The sequence below is a fragment of the Somniosus microcephalus genome, chromosome 2 (genome assembly GCF_052327205.1).
Source record: "Somniosus microcephalus isolate GS21.2 chromosome 2, FLI_Smic_1.0, whole genome shotgun sequence".
Lineage (NCBI taxonomy): Eukaryota > Metazoa > Chordata > Chondrichthyes > Squaliformes > Somniosidae > Somniosus > Somniosus microcephalus.
The window spans coordinates 390,147,950-390,169,623 of record NC_140988.1 but is presented as its reverse complement, the minus strand read 5'-3'; the positions used below and the strand labels follow the sequence as shown (position 1 = coordinate 390,169,623).

The following is a 21,674-nucleotide window of genomic DNA, read 5'->3' as shown; positions in this document are numbered from 1 at the left end:
GTGTGAAACCGGGCGTACACGAGCTGGGTGAGTGTGAAACCGGGTGTACATGGGCTGGGTGAGTGTGAATCCGGGTGTACACGAGCTGGGTTAGTGTGAAACCGGGTGTACACGGACTGGGTGAGTGTGAAAGCGGGTGTACAGAGGCTGGGTGAGTGTGAAACCGGGTGTACACGGACTGGGTGAGTGTGAAACCAGGTGTACACGGGTGGGTGAGTGTGAAACCGGGTGTACATAAGCTGGGTGAGTGTGAAACCGGGTGTACACGGGCTGGGTGAGTGTGAAACCAGGTGTACACGGGTGGGTGAGTGTGAAACCGGGTGTACACAAGCTGGGTGAGTGTGAAACCGGGTGTACACGGGCTGGGTGAGTGTGAAACCGGGTGTACACGAGCTGGGTGAGTGTGAAACCAGGTGTACACGGGTGGGTGAGTGTGAAACCGGGTGTACACAAGCTGGGTGAGTGTGAAACCGGGTGTACACGGGCTGGGTGAGTGTGAAACCAGGTGTACACAAGTGGGTGAGTGTGAAACCGGGTGTACACAAGCTGGGTGAGTGTGAAACCGGGTGTACACGGGCTGGGTGAGTGTGAAACCGGGTGTACACGAGCTGGGTGAGTGTGAAACCGGGTGTACACGGGCTGGGTGAGTGTGAAACCGGGTGTACACGGGCTGGGTGAGTGTGAAACCGGGTGTACATGAGTTGGTGAGTGTGAAACCGGGTGTACACGAGCTGGGTGAGTGTGAAACCGAGAGTACACGGGCTGGGTGAGTGTGAAACCGAGCGTACACGGGCTGGGTGAGTGTGAAACCGGGCGTACACGGGCTGGGTGAGTGTGAAACCGGGCGTACACGGGCTGGGTGAGTGTGAAACCGGGTGTACACGGGCTGGGTGAGTGTGAAACCGGGTGTACACAGGCTGGGTGAGTGTGAAAACGGGTGTACACGGACTGGGTGAGTGTGAAACCGGGTGTACACGAGGTGGGTGAGTGTGAAACTGGGTGTACACGAGCTGGGTGAGTGTGAAACCGGGTGTACATGAGTTGGTGAGTGTGAAACCGTGTGTACATGAGCTGGGTGAGTGTGAAACCGGGTGTACATGGGCTCGGTGAGTGTGAAACCGGGTGTACATGGGCTGGGTGAGTGAGAAACCGGGTGTACACGGGCTGGGTGAGTGTGAAACCGGGTGTACACGGGCTGGGTGAGTGTGAAAACGGGTGTACACAGACTGGGTGAGTGTGAAACCGGGTGTACACGAGCTGGGTGAGTGTGAAACCGGGTGTACACGAGCTGGGTGAGTGTGAAACCGGGCGTACACGAGCTGGGTGAGTGTGAAACTGGGTGTACACGAGCTGGGTGAGTGTGAAACCGGGTGTACACGAGCTGGGTGAGTGTGAAACCGGGTGTATCTGGGCTGGGTGAATGTAAAACCGGGTGTACATGGGCTGGGTGAGTGTGAAACCAAGTGTACACGAGCTGGGTGAGTGTGAAACCGGGTGTACATGAGTTGGTAAGTGTGAAACCGAGTGTATCTGGGCTGGGTGAATGTGAAACCGGGTGTACATGGGCTGGGTGAGTGTGAAACCAAGTGTACACGAGCTGGGTGAGTGTGAAACCGGGTGCACATGGGCTGGGTGAGTGTGAAACCGAGCATACACGGGCTGGGTGAGTGTGAACCGGATGTACACAGGCTGGGTGAGTGTGAAACCGGATGTACACGGACTGGGTGAGTGTGAAACCGGGTGTACACGGGCTGGGTGAGTGTGAAACCGAGTGTACACGGGCTGGGTGAGTGTGAAACCGGGTGTACACGGGCTGGGTGAGTTTGAAACCGGGCGTACGCAAGCTGGGTGAGTGTGAAACCGGGTGTACATGGGTTGGTGATTGTGAAACCGGGCGTACATGAGCTGGGTGAGTGTGAGACCGGGTGTACACGGGCTGGGTGAGTGTGAAACCTGGTGTACACGCGTGGGTTAGTGTGAAACCGGGTGTACACGAGCTGGGTGAGTGTGAAACCGGGTGTACATGGGCTGGGTGAGTGTGAAACCGGGTGTACATGAGTTGGTGAGTGTGAAACCGGGTGTACACGAGCTGGGTGAGTGTGAAACCGGGTGTACACGGGCTGGGTGAGTGTGAAACCGGGTGTACACAGGCTGGGTGAGTGTGAAACCGGGTGTACACGAGCTGGGTGAGTGTGAAACCGGGTGTACACGGGCTGGGTGAGTGTGAAACCGGGCGTACACGGGCTGGGTGAGTGTGAGACCGGGCGTACACGGGCTGGGTGAGTGTGAGACCGGGTGTACACGAGCTGGGTGAGTGTGAAACCGAGTGTACACGGGCTGGGTGAGTGTGAAACCGGGTGTACACGGGCTGGGCGAGTGTGAAACCGGGTGTACACGAGCTGGGCGAGTGTGAAACCGGGTGTACACGGGCTGGGCGAGTGTGAATCCGGGTGTACACGAGCTGGGTGAGTGTGAAACCGGGTGTACACGAGCTGGGTGAGTGTGAAACCGGGTGTACACGGGCTGGGCGAGTGTGAAACCGGGTGTACACGAGCTGGGTGAGTGTGAAACCGGGTGTACACGGGTTGGTGAGTGTGAAACCGGGTGTACCTGGGCTGGGTGAGTGTGAAACCGGGTGTACCTGTGCTGGGTGAGTGTGAAACCGAGCGTACATGGGCTGGGTGAGTGTGAAACCGAGCGTACATGGGCTGGGTGAGTGTGAAACCAAGTGTACATGAGCTGGGTGAGTGTGAATCCAGGTGTACACGGGTTGGTGAGTGTGAAACCGGGTGTACCTGGGCTGGGTGAATGTGAAACCGGGTGTACATGGGCTGGGTGAGTGTGAAACCGAGCGTACATGGGCTGGGTGAGTGTGAAACCAAGTGTACACGAGCTGGGTGAGTGTGAAACCGAGCGTACATGGGCTGGGTGAGTGTGAAACCAAGTGTACACGAGCTGTGTGAGTGTGAAACCGGATGTACACGGACTGGCTGAGTGTGAAACCGGGCGTACACGGGCAGGGTGAGTGAGAAACCGGGTGTACACGGGCTGGGTGAGTGTGAAACCGAGTGTACACGGGCTGGGTGAGTGTGAAACCGGGTGTACACGGGCTGGGTGAGTTTGAAACCGGGCGTACGCGAGCTGGGTGAGTGTGAAACCGGGTGTACATGGGTTGGTGAGTGTGAAACCGGGCGTACACGAGCTGGGTGAGTTTGAAACCGAGTGTACATGGGCTGGGTGAGTGTGAAACCGGGTGTACATGAGTTGGTGAGTGTGAAACCGGGTGTACATGAGCTGGGTGAGTGTGAAACCGGGTGTACACCGGTGGGTGAGTGTGAAACCGGGTGTACACGGGCTGGGTGAGTGTGAAACCGGGTGTACACGGGCTGGGTGAGTGTGAAACCGGGTGTACACGGGCTGGGTGAGTGTGAAACCGGGTGTACACGGGCTGGGTGAGTGTGAAAATTGGTGTACACAGGTTGGTGAGTGTGAAACCGGGTGTACACGAGCTGGGTGAGTCGGAAACCGGGTGTACACGAGCTGGGTGAGTGGGAAACCGGGTGTACACGGGTTGGTGAGTGTGCAACCGGGTGTACACGAGCTGGGTGAGTGTGAGACCGAGTGTACACGAGCTGGGTGAGTGTGAAAGCGAGTGTACACGAGCTGGGTGAGTGTGAAACCGGGCGTACACGAGCTGGGTGAGTGTGAAACCGGGCGTACACGAGCTGGGTGAGTGTGAAACCGGGTGTACATGGGCTGGGTGAGTGTGAATCCGGGTGTACACGAGCTGGGTGAGTGTGAAACCGGGTGTACACGGACTGGGTGAGTGTGAAAGCGGGTGTACAGAGGCTGGGTGAGTGTGAAACCGGGTGTACACGGACTGGGTGAGTGTGAAACCGGGTGTACACGAGCTGGGTGAGTGTGAAACCGAGAGTACACGAGCTGGGTGAGTGTGAAACCGGGTGTACACGAGCTGGGTGAGTGTGAAACCGGGTGTACACGGGCTGGGTGAGTGTGAAACCAGGTGTACACGGGTGGGTGAGTGTGAAACCGGGTGTACACAAGCTGGGTGAGTGTGAAACCGGGTGTACACGGGCTGGGTGAGTGTGAAACCAGGTGTATACAAGCTGGGTGAGTGTGAAACCGGGTGTACACGGGCTGGGTGAGTGTGAAACCGGGTGTACACGAGCTGGGTGAGTGTGAAACCAGGTGTACACGGGTGGGTGAGTGTGAAACCGGGTGTACACAAGCTGGGTGAGTGTGAAACCGGGTGTACACGGGCTGGGTGAGTGTGAAACCAGGTGTACACGGGTGGGTGAGTGTGAAACCGGGTGTACACAAGCTGGGTGAGTGTGAAACCGGGTGTACACGGGCTGGGTGAGTGTGAAACCGGGTGTACACGAGCTGGGTGAGTGTGAAACCGGGTGTACACGGGCTGGGTGAGTGTGAAACCGGGTGTACACGGGCTGGGTGAGTGTGAAACCGGGTGTACATGAGTTGGTGAGTGTGAAACCGGGTGTACACGAGCTGGGTGAGTGTGAAACCGAGAGTACACGGGCTGGGTGAGTGTGAAACCGAGCATACATGGGCTGGGTGAGTGTGAAACCGGGCGTACACGGGCTGGGTGAGTGTGAAACCGGGCGTACACGGGCTGGGTGAGTGTGAAACCGGGTGTACACGGGCTGGGTGAGTGTGAAACCGGGTGTACACAGGCTGGGTGAGTGTGAAAATGGGTGTACACGGACTGGGTGAGTGTGAAACCGGGTGTACACGAGGTGGGTGAGTGTGAAACCGGGTGTACACGAGCTGAGTGAGTGTGAAACCGGGCGTACACGAGCTGGGTGAGTGTGAAACTGGGTGTACACGAGCTGGGTGAGTGTGAAACCGGGTGTACATGAGTTGGTGAGTGTGAAACCGTGTGTACACGAGCTGGGTGAGTGTGAAACCGGGTGTACATGGGCTGGGTGAGTGTGAAACCAGGTGTACACGCGTGGGTGAGTGTGAAACCGGGTGTACACGAGCTGGGTGATTGTGAAACCGGGTGTACATGGGCTGGGTGAGTGTGAAACCGGGTGTACACAAGCTGGGTGAGTGTGAAACCGGGTGTACACGGGCTGGGTGAGTGTGAAACCGGGTGTACACGAGCTGGGTGAGTGTGAAACCGGGTGTACACGGGCTGGGTGAGTGTGAAACCGGGTGTACACGGGCTGGGTGAGTGTGAAACCGGGTGTACATGAGTTGGTGAGTGTGAAACCGGGTGTACACGAGCTGGGTGAGTGTGAAACCGAGAGTACACGGGCTGGGTGAGTGTGAAACCGAGCGTACATGGGCTGGGTGAGTGTGAAACCGGGCGTACACGGGCTGGGTGAATGTGAAACCGGGCGTACACGGGCTGGGTGAGTGTGAAACCGGGTGTACACGGGCTGGGTGAGTGTGAAACCGGGTGTACACAGGCTGGGTGAGTGTGAAAACGGGTGTACACGGACTGGGTGAGTGTGAAACCGGGTGTACACGAGGTGGGTGAATGTGAAACCGGGTGTACACGAGCTGAGTGAGTGTGAAACCGGGCGTACACGAGCTGGGTGAGTGTGAAACTGGGTGTACACGAGCTGGGTGAGTGTGAAACCGGGTGTACATGAGTTGGTGAGTGTGAAACCGGGTGTACACGAGCTGGGTGATTGTGAAACCGGGTGTACATGGGCTGGGTGAGTGTGAAACCGGGTGTACATGAGTTGGTGAGTGTGAAACCGGGTGTACACGGGCTGGGTGAGTGTGAAACCGGGTGTACACGGGCTGGGTGAGTGTGAAACCGGGTGTACACTGGCTGGGTGAGTGTGAAACCGGGTGTACATGGGCTGGGTGAGTGTGAAACCGGGTGTACATGAGTTGGTGAGTGTGAAACCGGGTGTACGCGAGCTGGGTGAGTGTGAAACCGGGTGTACACGAGCTGGGTGAGTGTGAAACCGGGTGTACACGGGCTGGGTGAGTGTGAAACCGGGCGTACACGGGCTGGGTGAGTGTGAGACCGGGTGTACATGGGCTGGGTGAGTGTGAAACCGGGTGTACACGAGCTGGGTGAGTGTGAAACCGGGTGTACACGGGCTGGGTGAGTGTGAAACCGGGTGTACACGGGCTGGGCGAGTGTGAAACCGGGTGTACACGAGCTGGGTGAGTGTGAAACCGGGTGTACACGGGCTGGGTGAGTGTGAATCCGGGTGTACACGAGCTGGGTGAGTGTGAAACCGGATGTACACGGGCTGGGTGAGTGTGAAACCGGGTGTACACGGGATGGGCGAGTGTGAAATCGGGTGTACACGAGCTGGGTGAGTATGAAACCGGGTGTACACGGGTTGGTGAGTGTGAAACCGGGTGTACACGGGTTGGTGAGTGTGAAACCGGGTGTACCTGGGCTGGGTGAATGTGAAACCGGGTGTACATGGGCTGGGTGAGTGTGAAAACGAGCGTACACGGGCTGGGTGAGTGTGAAACCAAGTGTACACGAGCTGGGTGAGTGTGAAACCGGGTGTACACAGGCTGGGTGAGTGTGAAACCGAGCGTACATGGGCTGGGTGAGTGTGAAACCGAGCATACACGGGCTGGGTGAGTGTGAACCGGATGTACACAGGCTGGGTGAGTGTGAAACTGGATGTACACGGACTGGCTGAGTGTGAAACCGGGCGTACACGGGCAGGGTGAGTGAGAAACCGGGTGTACACGGGCTGGGTGAGTGTGAAACCGAGTGTACACGGGCTGGGTGAGTGTGAAACCGGGTGTTCACGGGCTGGGTGAGTTTGAAACCGGGCGTACGCGAGCTGGGTGAGTGTGAAACCGGGTGTACATGAGTTGGGTGAGTTTGAAACCGGGCGTACACGAGCTGGGTGAGTTTGAAACCGAGTGTACGTGGGCTGGGTGAGTGTGAAACCGGGCGTACACGAGCTGGGTGAGTGTGAAACCGGGTGTACACCGGTGGGTGAGTGTGAAACCGGGTGTACACGGGCTGGGTGAGTGTGAAACCGGGTGTACACGGGCTGGGTGAGTGTGAAACCGGGTGTACATGGGCTGGGTGAGTGTGAAACCGGGTGTACACGGGCTGGGTGAGTGTGAAAACTGGTGTACACAGGTTGGTGCGTGTGAAACCGGGTGTACACGAGCTGGGTGAGTGGGAAACCGGGTGTACACGAGCTGGGTGAGTGGGAAACCGGGTGTACACGGGTTGGTGAGTGTGAAACCGGGTGTACACGAGCTGGGTGAGTGTGAGACCGAGTGTACACGAGCTGGGTGAGTGTGAAACCGAGTGTACACGAGCTGGGTGAGTGTGAAACCGGGCGTACACGAGCTGGGTGAGTGTGAAACCAGGTGTACACGGGCTGGGTGAGTGTGAATCCGGGTGTACACGAGCTGGGTGAGTGTGAAACCGGGTGTACACGGGCTGGGCGAGTGTGAAACCGGGTGTACACCGGCTGGGCGAGTGTGAAACCGGGTGTACACGAGCTGGGTGAGTGTGAAACTGGGTGTACACGAGCTGGGTGAGTGTGAATCCGGGTGTACACGAGCTGGGTGAGTGTGAAACCGGGTGTACACGGGCTGGGTGAGTGTGAAACCGGGTGTACACCGGCTGGGCGAGTGTTATACCGGGTGTACATGGGCTGGGCGAGTGTGAAACCGGGTGTACACGAGCTGGGTGAGTGTGAAACTGGGTGTACACGAGCTGGGTGAGTGTGAAACAGAGTGTACACGAGCTGGGTGAGTGTGAAACCGGGTGTACACGAGCTGGGTGAGTGTGAAACCAGGTGTACACGGGTTGGTGAGTGTGAAACCAGGTGTACCTGGGCTGGGTGAGTGTAAAACCGGATGTACACGGGCTGGGTGAGTGTGAAACCGGGTGTACCTGGGCTGGGTGAGTGTGAAACCGAGCGTACATGGGCTGGGTGAGTGTGAAACCGGGTGTACACAGGCTGGGTGAGTGTGAAACCGGGTGTACACGAGCTGGGTGAGTGTGAAACCGGGTGTACATGGGCTGGGTGAGTGTGAAACCGAGAGTACACGGGCTGGGTGAGTGTGAACCGGATGTGCACAGGCTGGGTGAGTGTGAAACCGGATGTACACGGACTGGCTGAGTGTGAAACCGAGAGTACACGGGCTGGGTGAGTGTGAAACCGAGCGTACACGGGCTGGGTGAGTGTGAACCGGATGTACACAGGCTGGGTGAGTGTGAAACCGGATGTACACGGACTGGCTGAGTGTGAAACCGGGTGTACGCGGGCAGGGTGAGTGAGAAACCGGGCGTACGCGAGCTGGGTGAGTGTGAAACCGGGTGTGCACGAGCTGGGTGAGTGTGAAACCAGGCGTACACCGGCTGGGTGAGTGTGAAACCGGGTGTACATGAGCTGGGTGAGTGTGAAACCGGGTGTACACGCGTTGGTGAGTGTGAAACCGGGTGTCCACGGGCTGGTTGAGTGTGAAACCAGGTGTACACGGGCTGGGTGAGTGTGAAACCTGGCGTACGCGAGCTGGGTGAGTGTGAAACCGGGCGTACGCAAGCTGGGTGAGTGTGAAACCGGGCGTACACGAGCTGGGTGAGTGTGAAACCGGGTGTACATGAGCTGGGTGAGTGTGAAACCGGGTGTGCACGGGCTGGGTGAGTGTGAAACTGAGCGTACACGGGCTGGGTGAGTGTGAAACCGGGTGTACACGGACTGAGTGAGTGTGAAACCGGGCGTACACGAGCTGGGTGAGTGTGAAACCGGGTGTACATGAGCTGGGTGAGTGTGAAACTGGGCGCACATGGGCTGGGTGAGTGTGAAACCGAGTGTACACGGGCAGGGTGAGTGTGAAACCGGGTGTTCACGGGTTGGTGAGTCTGAAACCGAGCGTACACGGGCTGGGTGAGTGTGAAACCGGGTGTACCCGGGCTGGGTGCGTGTGAAACCGGGTGTACACGGGTTGGAGAGTGTGAAACCGGGTGTACACGAGTTGGGTGAGTGTGAACGTTGATGTACGCGAGCTGGGTGAGTGTGAAACCGAGAGTACACGGGCTGGGTGAGTGTGAAACCGAGAGTACACGGGCTGGGTGAGTGTGAACCCGGGTGTACACGGTGAATATTCAGCGATATTTCAATCCACTAACTGATTTCACCGGTCAACCAGAGAGAGTCCAACACTGGGCACTGGATATTGCCCTCTGGCTCCTGTTCACTGGGCTCCAGGAATCTCACGGCTTCTGTTGCAAGAAATAGTTGGAGAATTTGAATTCAATTTTAAAAAGCTGGTTTCAGGAAAAGCAGCATGAGGCAGTTGGATTGTCGTAGAAACCCTGGACTAATGATCCAGAGACATGAGTTCAAATCCCACCCCGGCAGCTGGGGAATTTAAATTCAGTTCATTAAATAAATCTGGAATAAAAAGCTAGTATCAGTAATGGTGACCATGAAACTATTGGATTGTCGTAAACCCATCTGGTTCACTAATGTCCTTTAGGGAAGGAAGTCTGCCGTCCTTACCCGGTCTGGCCGATATGTGACTCCAGACCCACAGCAATGTGGTTGACTCTTAACTGCCCTCTGGAATGGCCGAGCAAGTCACTCAGTCGTAACAAACCGCGATCAGTGCTTCGTGAAGGTTCAGCACCACATTCTGAGGGCAACTGGGGAGGGGCAATAAATACCGGCCTTGCCAGCGACGCCCACATCCCAAGAAATGGTTAAAAAAAAACCTGGGAGAATAATCATGGGAGTGTAGCGATTCGTGTGCATCGCCACTAAATAATCGAGTTCGACTTCGACGAACTATAAATAAGTTGTTTATTTACAGGAACAGGTTAAATACAACAGGTAAGGTAGCAGGTAAGATGGCTGACTGTAGGAGCACCGTGGTGTAGGTCTTTCCCCAGCGGGGACGCCACGAGGACTGCGTTCGCAGTCCTGTGGAGAGCGTGATGACGTCATCTGGCGTCACTGGCCGTTGAGGCCGAAGTCGCAGGAGCGGGAGCTGGAGGCCAGACTGAGCTGGTGCTTGCCGCGGGAGCGGAAGATCACGTCGCTCCCGTCGGCTGGCCGATGCGGCCAAAGTCGCGAGGCCGGGCTGTGCTGGCGGCCGTCCTGGAAGGCCGAGTCGGGCCGGCGGCCGCTGCACGTACATCACGTGGTATGTGACATGACGTCAGCGCGCTAGGGCGCGTCTTAAAGGGGCAACGGCCCAAATAGGTAGGTTAAAGGGGCAACGGCCCCAACAGGTAAGTTATACATACAGTAAGGTAAGTTAAAGGGAATTATGTATCTCAATGTAAGGGACAACTGGTGATACCGCCACATAGGCGACCCCAAAATTCGCTTTAACGAAAGTCCAAGGATGAGATGGTCTGACGAGCTGGTGGTCATGGCGGTCGTGCTGTCTCGACTTGGTAGGCGAGGTCTGAAGATGCTGCTCGTGAGCGGATCCTTACGCGCGTCGTGGCGAATAAAGTGTATCCGTCAGGCGAAGGACCGTGGAGACGTGTGAAACAGCAGGCCTTGTCAGAGTGACGGGCAGGTTGGGCGGACGCGGGCGATGACTCTGTTGATGTTGGAACAAGTCCTTGTTCTGACAAAATCTGCAGGAACGCCGACGGGCGATCCAGAAGGACTTGACTGGCGAGGTCGGTGAACTCGCCGACAGGCGAGTGAAACCTTCAGGAGGCTGGAACACGCGGAACGGTGCGTGCCATAGTGCTACGACGTTAACACAACAGAGGGTGAAGAGTTGCTGCGTTGATCAGTGATTGGTGAGGCCAGCAACTTTCACGTGGCTGATCGCGCCCGCAGGATGCCCGTTGGACCCGTCCTCGATGTGTGCAGCGTCAGTAGAGGTTTGCGTTTGTTAAAGGGAAAACTGGAGAAAGGGCGGCAACGGTCCGGGTTGTTGTTGCTTTCAGGAGGGGTCAACTCTGCCTGGAGGGCGGCAACACTTGTAACTGTTGTAGATTTAGGAGAACACAGCCGGGAGGGCGGCACGCTTTTTGTTCACGCCGAATCGTGTAGCAGGTAACACAACCAGCAGGCTGAAGGGCTGGTGCGTCGTCGGCGGAGAAGGTGTCGTCGTTTTTCACGAGGGATAGGTCCTCGTGGTTCGCGAGGGATGGGTCCTCGTGCGCAAGGAGTGCGTCCTCGTGTTTCGTGGGGGTGAATCCTCGTGGTATCCCCGCAGGGCGCGCTCTGATTTTGTGGGCCCGAATATGCTGTACCCCACGCTTGGAGAAATGTATACTTGCTGTTGCTTTGGACGTAGAGGCAGACGATCCGTGTGACGGTAGGAAAGACGAGTATTGGGACCGTAAGCAAGTGCGTGGTTGGCGCTGCATCGATGTTCTCGTCGAACGGGGCTTCTACCTTTATAAAGCACGAGGGAGACTGTGGCTCCCTGGATTGTGGTAGCGACAGCAAAACGGCTGGTGCTTCCATGGCGTGCTTCTTCTTTGAAAATTGCTCACAAAAAAACGGGGTCCGGTTGAGTTTTGTCCGTGTCAAATAGGATCTGCTCCAGACTGCGCTTACCTTGCGAATATGTTCGCAAAGACGGGGTCGCCTTTGGAGGAATCGGTGTTAGGCGTTTGCTGTTCCGTGGTTGTTCGTCGGTTGCACGTCGGTCGTCTTGTGGGAAGATGAGGTTCAGGCGTGCGTTGCTACCATGAAAATCGTTCACGGATACGGGTTCACCAATTGTAGTGTTGGAATTGATGAGCTCCCGTACTCACGTCGTTGGGTCACCAATGTAGCAATTCGTGTGCATCGCCACTAAATAATCGAGTTCGACTTCGACGAACTATAAATAAGTTGTTTATTTACAGGAACAGGTTAAATACAACAGGTAAGGTAGCATTTGCGTTGTGACGTCATCACGTTGTTCACGATTCCCGCCCGTGATGCGCGTCGTTGCGTCGCTGGCCGTTGAGGCCGAAGTCGCGGGAGCTGGAGGCCAGGCAGAGCCTTGCCGCGGGAGCGGAAGATCGCGATGCTCCCGTCGGCTGACCGATGCGGCCGAAGTCGCGAGGCCGGGCTTTGCTGGCGGCCGTCCTGGAAGGCCGAGTCGGGCCGGTGGCCGCCGCACGTACGTCACGTGGTACGTGACGTGACGTCAGCGCGCTAGGGCGCGTCTTAAAGGGGCAACGGCCCAAACAGGTAGGTTAAAGGGGCAACGGCCCAAACAGGTAAGTTATACATACAGTAAGGTAAGTTAAAGGGAATTATGTATCTCAATGTAAGGGACAACCGGTGGTACCGCCACAGGAGCACGTTTGCTAATTAGTTCTAAAAATATTGGAGATGGGAGAAAAGCTTGACCGAGCGGGGCGGTAGAACACGAGGTGAAACCTCGAGGAATACGCCAGGCACGGGTGGCCACCTGACTCCATTCTGTGCGGGAGGCGGAGTGAATTTTTCCTCATGTTTCCTGGGATTTTTCCTGCTTGGATTTTTCAGGAGAGCCAGAGTTCCGGTACGTGGGAGGGATGCATGGCAATGAGGTGCTGGGCCGTGAGTTACAGATCTTTCTCATGCAGTATCTGTGCAAGGAATACCGGAAGGGGAACCCACGTGTGGTCAAGCTGGTGGACAGCACGCGGATACACCTGTTGCCTTCCATGAATCCGGACGGACATGAGCTGGCCTATTCGCTGGTAGGAGCAGGACAACACGGGGTCGGGGGGCAGGGAAACTGCGGGGTCAGGGGGTAAGGACAGCATAGAGTCAGGGACAGCGCGGGGTCAGGGGGCAGGGACACCGCTGGGTCAGGGGGCAGGGACAGCATGAGGTCAGGGGGCAAGGACAGCACGGGATTAGGGGGCAGGGGTCAGAGGACAGGGTTGGAACAGGGTCAGGGGGCAGGGACACCGTGGGGTCAGGGACACCACGGGGTCAGGGACAGCATGGGGTCGGGGGCAGGGACAGCATGGGGTCAGGGGGCAGGGACAGCGTGGGGTCAGGGGGCAGGGACAGCGCAGGGTCAGGGGGCAAGGACAGCATGGGGTCAGGGGGCAGGGACAGCGCGGGGTCGGGGGCAGTGACAGCAGGGCCGTGGGATTAGTTCGGGATGGATACAGGGCTATGGGGAGAGAGCGGGGCATTGGGATTAGTTCGGGATGGATACAGGGCTATGGGGAGAGAGCGGGGCATTGGGATTAGTTTGGGGATTGATACAGGGCTATGGGGAGAGAGCGAGGCAGTGGGATTAGTTTGGGATTGATACAGGGCTATGGGGAGAGAGCGAGGCAGTGGGATTAGTTTGGGATTGGTACAGGGCTATGGGCAGAGAGCGGGCAGTGGGATTAGTTTGGGATTGACATAGGGCTCTGGGAAGAGAGCAGGGCAATGTGATTAGTCTGCGATTGATACAGGACTATGGGGAGAGAGCGGGGCAGTGGGATTAGTTTGGGATTGATACAGGGCTATGGGGAGAAAGCGGGGCAGTGGGATTCATTTGTGATTGATACAGGGCTATGGGGAGAGAGCGGGGCAGTGGGAATAGTTTGGGATTGATACAGGGCTATGGGGGGAGAGCGGGGCAGTGGGATTAGTTTGGGATTGATACCGGGCTATGGGGGGAGAGCGGGGCAGTGGGATTAGTTTGGGATTGATACAGGGCTATGGGGAGAGAGTGGGGCATTGGGATTAGTTTGGGACTGATACAGGGCTATGGGGAGAGAGCGGGGCAGTGGGATTAATTTGGGATTGATACAGGGCTTTGGGGAGAGAGCGAGGCATTGGGATTAGTTTGGGATTGGTACAGGGCTATGGGCGGAGAGCGGGCAGTGAGATTAGTTTGGGATTGATACAGCGCTATGGGGGAAAAGCAGGGCCGTGGGATTAGTTTGGGACTGATACAGGGCTATGGGCAGAGAGTGGGGCAGTGGGATTAGTTTGGGATTGATACAGGGCTATGGGGAGAGAGCGGGGCAGTGGGAATATTTTGGGATTGATACAGGGCTATGGGGAGAGAGCAGGGTTGTGGGATTCGTTTGGCATTGATACAGGGCTATGGGGAGAAAGCGGGGCAGTGGGATTAGATTGGGACTGATACAGGGCTATGGGGAGAGAGCGGGGCAGTGTGATTAGTTTGGGATTGATACAGGGCTATGGGGAGAGAGCGGGGCTGTGGGATTAGTTTGGGATTGATACCGGGCTATGGGGAGAGAGCGGGGCAGTGGGATTAGTTTTGGATTAATACAGGGCTATGTTGAGAGAGTGGGGCAGTGGGAATAGTTTGGGATTGATACAGGGCTGTGGGGAGAGAGCGGGGCAGTGGGATTAGTTTGGGATTGATACAGGGCGATGGGGAGAGAGTGGGGCAGTGCGATTAGTTTGGGATTGATACCGGGCTATGGGGAGAGAGCAGGGCAGTGGGATTAGTTTGGAATTGATACAGGGCTATCGGGAGAGAGCAGGTCAGTGGGATTAGTTTGGGATTGATACAGGGCTATGGGGAGAGAGTGGGGCAGTGGGATTGGTTTGGAATTGATACAGGGCTATGTGGAGAGAGCGGGGCAGTGGAAATAGTTTGGGATTGATACAGGGTTATGGGGAGAGAGCGGAGTAGTGGGAATAGTTTGGGATTGATACAGGGTTATGGGGAGAGAGCAGGGCAGTGGGATTAGTTTGGGATTGATAACAGGGCTATGGGGAGAGAGCGGGGTAGTGGGAATAGTTTGGCATTGATAACAGGGCTATGGGGAGAGAGCGGGGTAGTGGGAATAGTTTGGGATTGATACAGGGTTATGGGGAGAGAGCAGGGCAGTGGGATTAGTTTGGGATTGATGCAGGGCTATGGGGAGAGAGCGGGGCAGTGGGATTAGTTTGGGATTGATACAGGGCTATGGGGAGAGAGCATGGCAGTGGGATTAGTTTGGGATTGATACAGGGCTATGGGGGAAAAGCAGGGCCGTGGGATTAGTTTGGGATTGATACAGGGCTATGGGGAGAGAGCGGGGCAGTGGGATTAGTTTGGGATTGATACAGGACTATGGGGAGAGAGCAGGGCAGTGGGATTAGTTTGGGATTGATACAGGGCTATGGGGAGAGAGTGGGGCAGTGGGATTAGTTTGAGATTGATACAGGGCTATGGGGAGAGAGCGGGGCAGTGGGAATATTTTGGGATTGATACAGGGCCATGGGGAGACAGCAGGGTTGTGGGATTAGTTTGGCATTGATACAGGGCTATGGGGAGAGTGCGGGGCAGTGGGATTAGTTTGGCATTGATACAGGGCTATGGGGAGAGAGCAGGGCAGTGGGATTAGTTTGGGACTGATACAGGGCTATGGGGAGAGAGCGGGGCAGTGGGATTAGTTTGGAATTGATCCAGGGCTATGGGGAGAGAGCGGGGCAGTGGGATTAGTTTGGGATTGATACAGGGCTATGGGGAGAGAGCCGGGCTAGTTTGAGGACTGATACATGGCTATGGGGAGAGAGCGGAACAGTGGGACTAGCTTGGGATTGATACAGGGCTATGAGGGAAAAGCATGGCCGTGGGATTAGTTTGGGATTGATAAAGGGCTATGGGGAGAGAGCGGGGCAGTGGCATTAGTTTGGGATTGATACAGGGTTATCGGGAGAGAGTGGGTCAGTGGGATTAATTTGGGATTGATACAGGGCTATGGGGAGAGAGTGGAGCAGTGGGAATAGTTTGGGATTGATACAGGGCTATGGGGAGAGAGCGGGGCAGTGGGATTAGTTTGGGATTGATACAGGGCTATGGGGAGAGAGCGGGGCAGTGGGATTAGTTTAGGATTGATACAGGGCTATGGGGAGAGAGTGGAGCAGTGGGATTAGTTTGGGATTGATACAGGGCTATGGGGAGAGAGCAGGGCAGTGGGATTAGTTTGGGATTGGTACAGGGCTATGGGGAGAGAGCGGGGCAGTGGGATTATTTTGGGATTGATACAGGACTATGGGGAGAGAGCGGGGCAGTGGGTTTATTTTGGGATTGATACAGGGCCATGGGGAGAGAGCGGGGCAGTGGGATTAGTTTGGGATTGATACAGGGCTATGGGGAGAGAGCGGGGCAGTGGGATTAGTTTGGGATGTAACGGGCACAGATAGTATGGGTGGAATGCCATGAATTATGTGTGTCTGGGCTGAGCTGTTGTGAACTCTCGCTCTTGCTGACAGGGCTCGGAGTTGGCGGGCTGGGCCCACGGCCGTTGGACTCACCAGGGCTACGATCTCAATCATAACTTCGCCGACCTCAACTCCATCCTGTGGGAGGCCCAGGATAAATATCAAGATCCCAGTCTGATCCGGAATCATTTCATCCCCATTCCAGCCTATTACAAATGGCCCAATGCCACGGTGAGGAAAGACTGGTCGCCCCTGGCAACCGGGAGATTCGAGGGCAGAATCCTGGGGAGGAGGTGTGGGGGGGTGGGTATGGGTTGGTGAGAGGGGGTGTGTGGGGGGGGTGAGGGGAGGGGGGAATGTGTCGGGGGGGTGAGGTGTGGGGGGGTGAGGTGTGGGTGAGGGGAGGGGGATGTGTGGGGGGGTTGAAAGGGAGGGAGGGGGATGTGTGGGGGGGTGTGAGGTGGGGAGGGGGGTGTGGGTGGGGGGTGAAAGGGAGTGAGGGGGGGTGTGGGTGGGGGGTGAAAGGGAGTGAGGGAGGGGTGGGGAGGGGGGGTGTGGGTGGGGGGTGAAAGGGAGTGAGGGGGGTGGGGAGGGGGGTGGTGTGTGGGTGGGGGGTGAAAGGGAGTGAGGGTGTGTGTGTGGGGGGGGTGTGAGGGGGGGTGTGGGTGGGGAGGGGGGTTGTGGGTGGGGGGTGAAAGGGAGTGAGGGTGTGTGTGTGGGGGGGGTTGTGAGGCGGGGTGTGGGTGGGGGGTGAAAGGGAGTGAGGGGGTGTGTGTGGGGGGGGTTGTGAGGCGGGGTGTGGGTGGGGGGTGAAAGGGAGTGAGGGGGTGTGTGTGGGTGGGGGGGGTGTGAGTGATGGGGTTGGGAGTGGAGTTCAGGCCATGACTCCTGTTTGTCTGGATCTGCCTCTACACAGGTTGCCTCGGAAACGTGGGCAGTGATAAACTGGATGAGGAAGATCCCGTTTGTGTTGAGTGCGAACCTGCATGGAGGAGACATGGTGGTCTGCTACCCCTTCGACATGGCGCGATCTCCCTGGCTGGGCCACGAGCCGACACCCACCGCTGATGACGAGGTTTTCCGCTGGCTCTCCTTCGTGTACGCCTCGAGTCACAGAGCCATGGCGCAATACGAGCGGCGCGTGTGTCACGGGGACAACTTCATGCAGCACAGGAACATCATCAACGGAGCAAACTGGCACACGGTGCCTGGCAGTGAGTGCCCTCAGTGATCATCCAAATTCAGTACCCTGTCCCTGCTTTCTCCCCATACTCCTTGATCCCTTTAGCCTTAAGAAATATATCCAACTCCTTCTTGAATATCTATATATATAAATGGATCGTTCTGTCTGTCTATCTGTCTGTCCTTCTGTCTGTCCTCACGTGTGCGTCTGTCCGGCTATGCACTCGAAAGTTACAGAGCGTACCTACGCGTGTGTTACGTCCAAGGAAAGCTCACCGTTTCAAAACGATTGTAAGCGTATTTATGTTTCGGCCGGACAAAAATTGCGCCCGCGGTATCTGAAAAACGGTCAAAATTCCACTCATTAGCATCTCATTATCCGCTCATTAGCGACAGAGTGACTTCGAGGTCGACCAATCGTACGCCGGGTTCCTGGCGCGTGCGGGCGGGTTCTCCTACAGCCGAGTGACGGGACGATTGACCAATCCTACGCTTCGGTGACCTGACGGTCGACCAATCGGTGCGTGTGTGGGCGGGCCTTATCGTTCTGAACCGAGGTGAGTAGCCGCCATCTTGCTTCCATTCTTTTTCCCGCTTTCTGCGTCTTTCTTTTCAAATATACATTTCCAGCAAAAAAAATTGCTTTTATTAAATTGTTTTTAAAAAAACTTCATTCATTTGTAAATATTTTCTCTTACCTGAACATTCTTTTTCCTACCTTACCCCGTTTTTGTAAGGCCTCAGAACCTAGGCTCAAAGCCTGGGACTCTCCTGCCCAGCCACGCCCGAGCTAGGTAATTGTTCCACGGCTTCTGCTAAGCTCCCCACCCCCCCCCCACAACGCGGTGTCACGTTACCCGGGGCAACGGCGTCAGCCACGAGGGTCACAGGACATACAGGGTGCAGGAGCAGCTGAGACGCGGCGTCTCTCTCTGTTCCCTGCTCGGCTCGGGCGGGGGGGGGGCGGGGCTCTCGGGAGTGCGGATCTCGGGCGGGCCTTAGAGAGCGGCAAGAGTTACCCCGGCAACCGGGCCCGCCGGCCGTCTCTCACAGCCGCAATCGGCTTGGAGAGCGAGAAGGGTTACCCCGGCAACCGGGCCCGCCGGCCGTCTCTCACAGCCGCAATCGGCTTGGAGAGCGAGAAGGGTTACCCTGGCAACCGGGCCCGCCGGCCGTCTCTCTCAGCCGCAATCGGCGCTCTTCAAGCCAGCTCGGGAGGGCGGGGCCATGTCAGTGCGTGGGGGGGCACGAAGCTCCGTGGAGCCATCGCCGGCGCTGGGCTCGGGTGCTTTGTGGCCTGCGGCCGAACAGCGGCTGCGGACCTCGAGCTGACCGTGGCGCTGGACTCAGCTGGGCCATGTCTTTGCGGGTGTTCGCCTCGGCCAACGGCATCAGGGTGACGGCCGAGGGAACGCGTTCATCCAGGTGCCGAGGCCCGGGCCCCGGGGCGGAAAGAGGGATTGGAGCGGGGGATGAGGGCTCGGGCAGAGGAGAGGGAGAGGGGGGAGAGAGAGGGAGGAAGGGGGTAGGGAGGTGGTGAGAGGGAGGAGGAGGGGGTAGGGAGGTGGTGAGAGGGAGGGGGTAGGGAGGTGGTGAGAGGGAGGAGGAGGGGGAGAGGGAGGAGGAGGGGGAGAGGGAGGAGGAGGGGGAGAGGGAGGAGGAGGGGGAGAGGGTGGAGGAGGGGGAGAGGGAGGAGGAGGGGGAGAGGGAGGGGGAGAGGGAGGAGGAGGGGGAGAGGGAGGAGGAGGGGGAGAGGGAGGAGAGGAGGGGAGAGAGAGAGGGTGGGGGGAGGGGAGAGAGAGAGGGTGGGGGAGGGGAGAGAGAGGGTGGGGGGAGGGGAGAGAGAGAGGGTGGGGGGAGGGGAGAGAGAGAGAGGGTGGGGGAGGGGAGAGAGAGAGGGTGGGGGAGGGGAGAGAGGGTGGGGGGAGGGGAGAGAGAGGGTGGGGGGAGGGGAGAGAGAGAGAGAGGGTGGGGGGAGGGGAGAGAGAGAGGGTGGGGGAGGGGAGAGAGAGAGGGTGGGGGGAGGGGAGAGAGAGAGGGTGGGGGGAGGGAAAGACTGAAGGGGTGGGACAGGGAGGGAAAGAGTGAGGGGGTGGGACAGGGAGGGAGAGCTTACCTTCTTCCTTCCTTCGCAGGGGTCCATCGGGCCACCTTCCCCCCCCCCCCGTCGTCGCTCTCTCTCTTCCCCCCAGTCGCTCTCTCTCTTCCCCCCCAGTCTCTCTCTCTCTTCCCCCCCAGCCGCTCTCTCTCTTTCCCCCCCCCCAGTCGCTCTCTCTCTTCCCCCCCAGTCGCTCTCAGTCGCTCTCTCTCTTCCCCCCCCAGTCGCTCTCTCTCTTCCCCCCCCAGTCGCTCTCTCTTCCCCCCCAGTCGCTCTCTCTTCCCCCCCAGTCGCTCTCTCTTCCCCCCAGTCGCTCTCTCTTCCCCCCCAGTCGCTCTCTCTTCCCCCCAGTCGCTCTCTCTTCCCCCCCAGTCGCTCTCTCTCTTCCCCCCCAGACGCTCTCTTCCCCCCCAGACGCTCTCTCTCTTCCCCCCCCAGACGCGCGCTCTCTTCCCCCCCAGTCGCTCTCTCTCTTCCCCCCCAGTCGCTCTCTCTCTTCCCCCCCCAGTCGCTCTCTCTCTTTCCCCCCCAGTCGCTCTCTCTCTTCCCCCCCAGTCGCTCTCTCTCTTCCCCCCCCAGTCGCTCTCTCTCTTCCCCCCCAGTCGCTCTCTCTCTTCCCCCCCCAGTCGCTCTCTCTCTTCCCCCCCCAGTCGCTCTCTCTCTTCCCCCCCCCAGTCGCGCTCTCTCTTCCCCCCCCAGTCGCGCTCTCTCTTCCCCCCCCCAGTCGCTCTCTCTCTTCCCCCCCCCAGTCGCTCTCTCTCTTTCCCCCCCAGTCGCTCTCTCTCTTTCCCCCCCCAGTCGCTCTCTCTCTTTCCCCCCCCAGTCGCTCTCTCTCTTCCCCCCCCAGTCGCTCTCTCTCTTCCCCCCCCCAGTCGCTCTCTCTCTTCCCCCCCCCAGTCGCTCTCTCTCTTCCCCCCCCCAGTCGCTCTCTCTCTTTCCCCCCCAGTCGCTCTCTCTCTCCCCCCCCCCAGTCGCTCTCTCTCTCCCCCCCCAGTCGCTCTCTCTCTTCCCCCCCAGTCGCTCTCTCTCTTCCCCCCCCCCGTCGCTCTCTCTCTTCCCCCCCCCCCAGTCGCTCGCTCTCTTCCCCTCCCCCAGTCGCGCTCTCTCTTCCCCCCAGTCGCTCGCTCTCTCTCTCTTCCAACAACAACATGCCCTCCAAAGACCCTCGGCACCGCCGGGCACTCCAGCTAGTATTTAATGTATTGGCGCTCAGTGATACAGTCCCCAGACACCCGTGAAGTGAGTGCCCTCAGTGATACAGCCCCCAGGGACCCACGCAGTGTGCGCGCTCAGTGATTCAGTCCCCCAGGCACCCACACAGTGAGTGCGCTCAGTGATACCCTCCCGAGACACCCGCGCAGTGAGTGCCCTCAGTGATACAGTCCCCCAGAAACCCGTGATGTGAGTGCCCTCAGTGATACAGACACCCGTGCAGTGAGTTCCCTCGGTGATACGGACCCCCAGGCTCCCGCGCAGTGAGTGCGCTCATGGTACAGTCCCCAGGCACCCGTGCAGTGAGTGCGCTCAGTGATACAGTCCCCCCAGGCACCCGTGCAGTCCGTGCCCTCGGTAATACAGTCCCCCAGACACCCGCGCAGTGCGTGCGCTCAGTGATACAGTCCCAAGGAACCCGCGCAGTGAGTGGCCTCAGTGATACAGTCCCCAGGCACCCGTGCAGTGAGTGTCCTCGGTAATACAGTCCCCCAGGCACCCGCGCAGTGAGTGCCCTCGGTGATACAGTCCCCAGACACCCATGCAGTGAGTGTCCTTGGTGATATAGTCCCCAGACACCCGTGCAGTGAGTGCCCTCAGTGATACAGTCCCCCAGACACCCGCGCAGTGAGTGCTGTCAATGATACATCCCCCAGGCACACATGCAGTGAGAGCCCTCAGTGATACAGTCCCCAGACACCCGTGCAGTGAGTGCCCTCAGTGATACAGTCCCCCAGACACCCGCGCAGTGAGTGCTCTCAATGATACATCCCCCAGGCACCCGCGCAGTGAGTGCGCTCAGTGATACAGTCCCCAGGCACCCGCGCAGTGAGTGCGCTCAGTGATACAGTCCCCAGGCACCCGCGCAGTGAGTGCGCTCAGTGATACAGTCCCCCAGGCACCAGCGCAGTGAGTGCGCTCAGTGATACAGTCCCCCCAGGCACCCGCGCAGTGAGTGCGCAAAGTGAAACAGTCCCCAGGCACCCGCGCAGTGAGTGCGCTCAGTGATACAGTCCCCCAGACACCCGCGCAGTGAGTGTGCTCAGTGAAACGGTCCCTAGGCACCCGCGCAGTGAGTGCCCTCGGTGATACCGTCCCCA

At 58.2% G+C, this 21,674-nt stretch overlaps 1 protein-coding gene across 1 annotated transcript in view; it reads left to right on the top strand.

The window, feature by feature from the left end:
• The window catches only part of LOC147123870 (putative carboxypeptidase X1), a 152,721-nt gene that overhangs the window by 118,007 nt on the left and 13,040 nt on the right, over positions 1 to 21,674 (top strand). Inside the window, exons 9-11 of the mRNA XM_085976444.1 lie at positions 12,453 to 12,649; positions 16,134 to 16,313; positions 16,999 to 17,296. Of these exons, the coding sequence (XP_085832570.1) occupies positions 12,453 to 12,649; positions 16,134 to 16,313; positions 16,999 to 17,296 (675 nt within the window). The remainder of the gene's footprint in view (positions 1 to 12,452; positions 12,650 to 16,133; positions 16,314 to 16,998; positions 17,297 to 21,674) is intronic.